At 38.3% G+C, this 9,423-nt stretch overlaps 1 protein-coding gene across 7 annotated transcripts in view; it reads right to left on the bottom strand.

Moving 5' to 3' along the window:
• Positions 1-9,423, bottom strand: part of LRRC49 (leucine rich repeat containing 49) — a 128,539-nt gene that overhangs the window by 100,622 nt on the left and 18,494 nt on the right. For all 7 annotated transcript variants that reach the window (XM_082443787.1, XM_082443791.1, XM_082443784.1 and 4 more), the window contains 2 exons: positions 4,983-5,049; positions 26-169 (listed from right to left, as the gene is read on the bottom strand). In XM_082443787.1, the coding sequence (XP_082299913.1) occupies positions 26-169; positions 4,983-5,049 (211 nt within the window). The remainder of the gene's footprint in view (positions 1-25; positions 170-4,982; positions 5,050-9,423) is intronic.

The raw sequence follows: 9,423 nt of genomic DNA, 5'->3' as shown, positions 1-9,423 counted from the left end.
ATATTGATTCCATTTTAATACTCACCACAAAAGTGATTTGATTGTGTCGCAGGTTAAGCTCAGTTAGTGAATCCAGCCCATTAAGATTATCAACATGACTTAAAAGGTTTCTGGCAAGATTTAAAACTCTCAAATCACACAAATGATTGACATTTTCAATTTTGGTAATCTGTTAAAAAATGAGGAAGGGATGATTAGCAGGCATAAATCTCAGATGTGCATGTTATAAAAATAAAAGACACAGTCATTGAATTCAGTGACAAGTTTATATGAAGACATTTCAAAATCTATTTCCAGTTTCCTCTGTTGTAGATATTATGAAGTTACTTAACTTGTGAAAATTAACTAACAGAACATATTTTATAATTTGACTGTGGTAAGTATATTTTATCAAATAATAAGTCCATTGCTTGGGCATCTCTAAGTGTCCAACACTGTGCCAGGTCCCATAAAGGTGAAGAGAAATATACGTACTAGCTGTGAAATAGAAACTGTGAGCCCAAGGCATAAGCTCACAATGTTTTGATCAAACAAGATTTTTCTGAGAGAAAAGGCAAGGAAAAGGAATGTTACCAAGTTCCCCTTGTTAATTCTCCATTTATACTGCAGGATGCTGAGAGCAATCAAGAGTCTGAATGGAAAAGATTCAAGGAACTAGGATCCCCAGTAGAGGGTGAGGATGGATATTCTTTATTAGTGAAACTGCTTAAGAGAGGAGACAGATAATGTTTAGGCAGGGTACAATATGGTGGACTTGAATTATGGAATATACACATGCACATAAGCACTGAACTGCAGCGGAGGAATTTGAGTTGCACAAGTAAGGATAAGTTAAAGGGTATAGCCCATGAAATGATGAGAGCTCAACATGATTTTCAGCCCCACTACTGTAATACAGCAAGCGTAGCACAACGGGATGAGTTTCTACATGGCCCAGAAATAGGGCTTCTTGCAGAGGGCTTCAACCTTTTAATGTAATGTACTTAAGTAACAATGAGTTATACACAGCACTTTTCTTCTGAACATTAAAACAAATTTCACAATCACTGAAGATTAATTTTCTCATCTGTATTGCCATCACAATATTATTTGAAATTTTCTATTTAACACTTCAAAGCAGATATCGGCTAAAATAGCCTTTTTTTAAGATTTATAATCCAGTTTTCTATGATATTGTTTGGACCTTCTCTTATATTCGAGAAATACCGTCTAGATTTCATCTACATTCAAGAGGAGAAACCTAAGTATATTTATCGCAAATTCAATAATATATAAAGATAATATATGACCATGCTTTAAAATTTGTCCTGAGATTTTTGGTGTAACTAATGTAAAATGAAAATAAAATCTGTAAAAGAAGAAACAAGGTTATCAGTATTTGCAGATTACAGAGCTGTACAGTAAGACATAGACAAAAACATTTCAAAACTAAATAGGTGATAGAATTTAAAATGTATAGATTTAGCAAAAAGTAAAATAGATACTGTAGAAAATCAATAATAACAGCATAAGCTTGAGAAATTCTGCTAAAATACTAAAAAAATAGAGATAGGTATATGGAAAAGCAATATGTAAATATATACATAAATTTATACATATACATAAAGCTTTTCTGAACTCAAGAAAGATAAATATACAGAATGAAGGGGTACATAACCTGTATATGGTGTCTTCTCCCTTCTGCTAATAATCCTGGGACATTTTTTTTAGAAAACTACCTTTCTCCAATTCTATTTGGTCCTGGTGGGACATATAATTAGAATGCCTACATCTTAGTTTGGTCACTCTGGAAAGAAACATTGTTAACTCTTATATATAGGTATCAATCTGTAATTTTTAAAAAGTCACTGGGGATATTGTTCAGCTTCTTGGTTTGCTATCAGACAGGTCAGAATTGTGTGAAACATCTCTGATGGAATAGTCTGTTACTTGTTGCAGCCATGGACAAAGTCACAGGCATAGAGCAAATGACAGAAATTTCAGAAAAAAGGTGGTGTAGGGTGAGAGCAGAGTTCTTGATCAGTTAATAAATTTCACAGCCAGAAGAAGAGATGATAGGAATGTTCAAAAGCCTTATCCTGGGTCACACTGATAAGAGAGAGTCTCAAGGTAGACAGGAGAGCTTTTTAGTACGTCTAGGAAAGCTGGATACTCCAGTCTTATGTATGTGTATACTAGTAACCCAGACTGCTCTATCTGGATAAAGACAACCTTCTTACTCAGCAATAGGAAAGACATCTGCTTTCAGGCAAGCAACCACAGAAAGAGCCAGCTCTCCCTGAAGGAAAAGATGTCACTGAAAGAACAGATTCTTTTTGAAGCACATTTGTGTCCATGTTAAAGGAAGCGTTTACCAAGAGAACATTTTCTGGTAGACAAAAAAAAATCTAGGTCATAAACTGAGAGTCAACCTCTCATATTCCTTTGTATTCTTTACTACTCACATATAATCAATTGCTAAATCTTAATGTTTTTACTTTTTAAATATTTATCCAATCTGCCCCCTTGTTATATCCCTATCACTACAACTTTAAGTTGCCATCACTTCTCACCAAGATTATTGAATTGGTCTCTCAGCTGTTCTCTGTCTCCAGTTTCACCTCCCCTCAACTCGTTACATTCCCCAATCTGTTTCTTGAACACTATCACTATTATTCTCAATGTTTTCACATCCATAAACCAATTATATTTCATTTCACAATGTACACCACGTATCATTTTTATTTCCAATGGAAGTAAATTCAAAACACAAAAAATAGTCACTTAATTTTCTTTTTGTTTTTTAACTACCTGATGCTATTTTTTTAGAGTTGCACGTTGTTTCAACTTGAATAGTGTATCTCCTGACTTTTTAGTCACCAAGACTGTCTTTGCTTTGAAATACTCCAAATTTTTGTTTATTGGACTTAAATATTTGAAACAAGACTCAGATTTTCATTTAACACATAACACATAACACAGGTCAGCTAACAAGGTAACAAGGTGACTTGTTCTAATATATAGACCAAGTAATACATTATCCATTTACCAGTTGCTCTTATAGATCTTGGGTAATGCCCATGAATTCTTAAATGTATATTATAATATAAAAACCACATAAATGCTTATTTCTCATATATACATTTTAAAATAAACTTAAGAAAAATATTGTTACCATAAAATGATTCACTTATACTGATGAATGGTATTTAAAATAGTGGGTTACAGAAAGATAACATAGCAATTCCTTATTATGGCATATAAAGCCTTCCACAGTCTGGCCTTAAATCTACCTCTCTTGCCGCATCTCTCACCATCCCTCAACATGTGCTAAATTCTCCAACAGTAAAACATACTTATCATGTTGTTTTTAGTCTCAGTGCTTTTATATATGATGCTCTCTTACTGACAAGACTCTAATTCTTCTTCCTCTTTCACCACCATCTAACTAACTGGGTAACTTTCCCTCTACTAGAGTGATACTAACCAGCCTGCAGAGCTGGACAATTCCCAGGCATCAACACTCCTCCCTCTGAGTGCACACACAGGCAGACATATAGATGGGGCTGGGATGAGATTAGAACCTAGCAGATGTGGCCTATCTAATACATCTATCAAGGTTTTATTAATTATATTAGCTTTTCAACAAAACGATTAGGACTAACAGCTATTAGAAGGCCTAAAGAGATCACACTGAGGTTTACACCTGACCAACTGCAAGTGGGAGATTTGTTCTCAACAGGCAGGGACTCCCAGATCACCCCACAATATACACTTACCACCTCAGGAGAGGTTTTACCTTCTGCATGAGTATGTAGCTCATGTAGCTATTTATAAATAAGTACTCATATTGCAAAGACTAAAATTTAAATGTAAGAGCAAAGGGTTAAAAAACAGCCAAGATGCTCTGCAAGAGAAGAATAAGGAGAGGGAACATAACAAACCAGACAGAGAAATTAAGACAGACAAATATATGGGTAGACAAACTAATCAAATAGAATAATGATCCCAGGTTATATAGTAATCACGGAATTATAAATCAAAACCATAAGGGGACACCACTTTATACCAATTCAATTGGCAAAAATTAAGAAGTCTGAAAATTCCAAATGTTGAAAAGGATGTGAAGCAACAGGATCTATTATGTGTTACTGGTGGGAGTATAAACTAGTACAATCGCTTTGGAAGACAATTTGGCATTAACTTTTAAAGTTACACGTTTAAATAACCTGTGACCCATCAGTTTCACTCCTAGATATATATCTTAGAGTACATATGATGTATGGAAGAAACATGTACAAGAATGTTCTTAGAAGTACTATCCTAATAGGAAACAAAAAAAAAAAACCAAACAAACAAAAAGGAATCAACCCAAATGTCTATCAATAATAAAACAGAGAAAAAGGTTTTTGTATAATCAAACTGTGGAACATACAACAATAAAGATAAACTACAGCTTTGTAGTCAAAATAGATGAAACTCAGTAACATAATGTTGTATCCAAAAAGCAAACACTGGATGACAATATATAGTTTGACACCTTTTTTTAAATTGAAAGACAATACTACTAAACAATATATTATTTAGACACATATATATGTGATAAAACCAACTAAAAACACCAATAAAGGAATGATAAATGTGAAATCCAGAATAGTGGTATCTTGGAATAAAGAAAGAACACTTAAGTAGAAGAAAATCATTAGTAATATTCTAGTTCTTGGGTTGGGGTTGGCTATAAGTTAATAAAAGACTAAATAAGAATCAAAATTGTCATAACTATAAGAATTCTAAATGTTTTATAAGTTTTATCTGTCTCTTACCACTGAGGAATTACCAAACCTTATATAAATGAGCTTAATACCTTAATACCATAGCTAATTTCAGTGAATCAGTAAAGTAACTCTGGAAAAATTCAACACAAGTATAATTCTTAAAACTTTTATATGAAATTTCCTAGAGCTTTTTCAAATAAGAAAGAAATGAAAGGGCTTTAACAATACCTGATTTCCATGAAGGTCCAAGACATCTAAGCTTTTTAGAGTCTCCAGATTTGAGATTTTCTTGATTCTGAAAATCAGAGTAAGTAGAGTAGAAATACAGATGTACCACATCTACTGTAAATCAAAAACTCTAAGGCATAACTCATTTTCATTTATTCTTTCTAGATAGGTAGATAGGCAGGCAGATAGACAGACAGACAGACATAGAAATATACATAGAGAGAAATTATATAAAATTGTATATTAAAACATTTTTTCATTGATTTAATTATAATGTTAAAGATGCAGTCCCATTGGGGAAATGTCCCAAAGTCAGCTTGAAAGTCCTATCTTTAGGAAAGAACAATTCTACTCCTAGGAACTTTAGCACAAGGCACTTATTCGAGGCAATTCCTTTCACCTTAGAATACAACCTAAATTCCTTACCTCAGTCCTCAAGGCCCTAAACTCTCTGGCTACTGACTCTTCCTCCAGCTTATCTCCTACCAAGACTCCAGCGCCCCCACTCACTCTGCTCCAGCCACAGGAGCTTTCTTGCCATCTCTAACTTGACAAATTCATTTCTGCCTGGGGTGTTTACCCTTGCTGTTCCTTCTTCCTTAATGTTCTTCCCCCAGAACTTCACATGGTTCACTCCTTCACGTTATTCAAGTCTTGGTTCAAATATCTCCTCGGAGCAGCCTTTCCAGATGACCTTATCAAAAAGAACTCTTGAGGAGAGACCTTCAAGATGGCGGAGGAGTAAGACGTGGAGATCACCTTCCTCCCCACAAATACATCAGAAATACATCTACATGTGGCACAACTCGTACAGAACACCTACTGAATGCTGGCAGAGGACTTCAGACTTCCCAAAATGCAAGAAAATCCCCATGTACCTGGACAGGGCAAAAGAAAAAACAGAGACAAAGAATAGGGACGGGACCTGCACCAGTGGGAGGGAGCTGTGAAGGAGGAAAGGTTTCCACACACTAGGAAGCCCCTTCACGGGAGGAGACTGCGGGTGGCGGAGGTGGGGAGCTTTGGAGCCGCGGAGGAGAGCTCAGCCACAGGGGTGCGGAGGGCAAAGCAGAGAGGTTCCCCCACAGTGGAGCGGTGCCGACCAGCACTCACCAGCCCGAGAGGCTTGTCTGCTCACCTGCCGGGGCGGGCGGGGGCTGGGAGCTGAGGCTCCAGCTTCTTCAGAGGTCAGACCCCAGGGAGAGGACCAGGGTTGGCTGCGTGAACACAGCCTGAAGGGGGCTAGTGCGCCACAGCTAGCTGGGAGGGAGTCCAGGAAAAAGTCTGGACCTGCCTAAGAGGCAAGAGACCATTGTTTCTGGGTGCGCGAGGAGAGGGGATTCAGAGCGCCGCCTAGACGAGCTCCAGAGACGGGCGCGAGCCGCGGCTATCAGCACGGACACCAGAGACGGGTATGAAACGCTAAGGCTGCTACTGCCGCCACCAGGAAGCCTGTGTGCAAGCACAGGTCACTATCCAAACCTCCCCTCCCGGGAGCCTGTGCAGCCCGCCACTGCCAGGGTCCTGTGATCCAAGGACAACTTCCCCGGGAGAACGCACGGCGCGCCTCAGGCTGCTGCAACGTCATGCCGGCCTCTGCCGCCGCAGGCTCGCCCCGCATCCGTACCCCTCCTGCCCCCCGGCCTGAGTGAGCCAGAGCCCCCAAATCAGCCGCTACTTTAACCCCATCCTGTCTGAGCGGGGAACAGACACCCTCAGGTGACCTCCATGCAGAGGCGGGGCCAAATCCAAAGCTGAACCCCAGGAGCTGTGCGAACAAAGAAGAGAAAGGGAAATCTCTCCCAGCAGCCTCAGGAGCAGCAGATTAAATCTCCACAATCAACTTGATGTACCCTGCATCTCTGGAATACCTGAATAGACAACAAATCATCCCAAAATTGAGGCTGTGGACTTTGGGAGCAAGTGTAGACTTGGGGTTTGCTTTCTATATCTAATTTGGTTTTGGTTTTATGTTTACCTTAGTTTAGTATTTAGAGTTTATTATCATTGGTAGACTTGTTTATTGATTTGGTTGCTCTCTTCCTTTTATTTTTATATATAGATATATATATTCTTTCTTTTTTCTCTTTTTGTGAGTGTGTATGTGTATGCTTCTTTGTGTGATTTTATCTGTATAGCTTTGCTTTTACCATTTGTCCTAGGGTTCTGTCTGTCCGTTTTTTGGTTTTTTTTTTTATTAGTATAGTTTTTAGCACTGGTTATCATTGGTGGATTTGTTTCTCGGTTTGGTTGCTCTCTTCTTTCTTTTTTATTATTACTTTAATTTCTTTATTTGTAATAATTTTTTTATTATTTTTTAATTTTAATAACTTTATTTCCTTCCTCCCTTCCTTCCTTCCTTCTTTCTTCCTTCCTTCCTTCCTTCCTCCCTCTCTCCTTCCCTCCCTCCCTTCCTCTCTCTTTCTCTCTCTCTCTCTCTTTCTTTCTTTCTTACAGGGTCTTGGTGCTCTGGCCGGGTGTCAGGCCTGTGCCTCTGAGATGGGAGAGCTGAGGTCCTGACATTGGTCCACCAGAGACCTCCCAGCTCCATGTAATATCAAATGGCAAAAGCTCTCCCAGAGAACTCCATCTCAATGCTAAGACCCAGCTCCACTCAATGACCAGCAAGCTACAGTGCTGGACACCCTATGCCAAACAACTAGCAAGACAGGAACATAACCCCATCCATTAGCACAGAGGCTGCCTAAAATCATAATAAGGTCACAGACACCCCAAAACACAGCACCAGACGTGGTCCTGCCTACCAGAAAGACAAGATCCAGCCTCATCCAACAGAACACAGGTACCAGCCCCCTCCACCAGGAAGCCTACAGCACCCAGTGAACCAACCTTAGCCACTGGGGGCAGACACCAAAAACAAGGGGAACTACAAACGTGCAACCTGGGAAAAGGAGCTCCCAAACACAGTAAGTTAAGCAAAATGAGAAGACAGAGAAACACACAGCAGATGAAGGAGCAAGGTAAAAACCCAACAGACCAAACAAATGAAGAGGAAATAGGCAGTCTACCTGAAAAAGAATTCAGAGTAATGATAGTAAAGATGATCCAAAATCTTGGAAGCAGAATGGAGAAAATACAAGAAACGTTTAACAAGGAACTAGAAGAACTAAAGAGCAAAGAAACAAGGATGAACAACACAATAAATTAAATTAAAAATTCTCTAGAAGGAATCAGTAGCAGAATAACTGAGGCAGAAGAACGGATAAAATAGTGGAAATAACTACTGCAGAGCAGAATAAAGAAAAAAGAATGAAAAGAATTGAGGAGAGTCTCAGAGACCTCTGGGACAACATTAAACGCACCAACATGTGAATTATAGGGGTCCGAGAAGAAGAGGAGAAAAAGAAAGGGACTGAGAAAATATTTGAAGAGATAATAGTTGAAAACTTCCCAAATATGGGAAAGGAAATAGTCAAGTCCAGGAAGCGCAGAGAGTCCCATACAGGATAAATCCAAGGAGAAAGATGCCAAGACACATATTAATCAAACTATCAAAAATTAAATACAAAGAAAAAATATTAAAACCAGCAAGGGAAAAACAACAAATAACATACAAGGGAATCCCCATAAGGTTAACAGCTGATCTTTCAGCAGAAACTCTGCAAGCCACAAGGGAGTGGCAGGACATTTTTAAAGTGAGGAAAGGGAAAAATCTACAACCAAGATTACTCTACCCAGCAAGGATCTCATTCAGATTCCACAGAGAAATTAAAACCTTTACAGACAAGCAAAAGCTAAGAGAATTCAGCACCACCAAAGCGGCTTTACAACAAATGCTAAAGGAACTTCTCTAGGCAGGAAACACAAGAGAAGGAAAAGACCTACAATAACAAACCTAAAACAATTAAGAAAATGGTAATAGGAACATACACATCGATAACTACCTTAAATGTAAATGTATTAAATGCTCCAACCAAAAGACATAGACTGGCTGAATGGATTCAAAACAAGACCCATATATATGCTGTCTACAAGAGACCCACTTCAGACCTAAGGACACATACAGACTGAAAGTGAGGGGATGGAAAGAGATATTCCATGTAAATGGACATCAAAAGAAAGCTGGAGTAGCAATTCTCATATCAGACAAAATAGACTTTAAAATAAAGACTATTACAAGAGACAAAGAAGGACACTACCTAATGATCAAGGGATCAAACCAAGAAGATGATATAACAATTGTAAATATTTATGCACCCAACATAGGTGCACCTCAATACATACGTCAAATGCTAACAGCCCTAAAAGGGGAAATCAACAGTAACACAATCATAGTAGGGGACTTTAACACCCCACTTTCACCAATGGACAGATCATCCAAAATGAAAATAAATAAGGAAACACAAGCTTTAAATGATACATTAAACAAGATGGACTTAGTTGATATTTATAGGACATTCCATCCCAAAACAACAGAATA

This window comes from Balaenoptera physalus (assembly GCF_965194825.1).
Source record: "Balaenoptera physalus genome assembly, chromosome: 2".
In the NCBI taxonomy this organism is placed as follows: domain Eukaryota; kingdom Metazoa; phylum Chordata; class Mammalia; order Artiodactyla; family Balaenopteridae; genus Balaenoptera; species Balaenoptera physalus.
The sequence above is the reverse complement of the archived record's forward strand: the minus strand, read 5'-3'. Positions and strand labels throughout refer to the sequence as shown.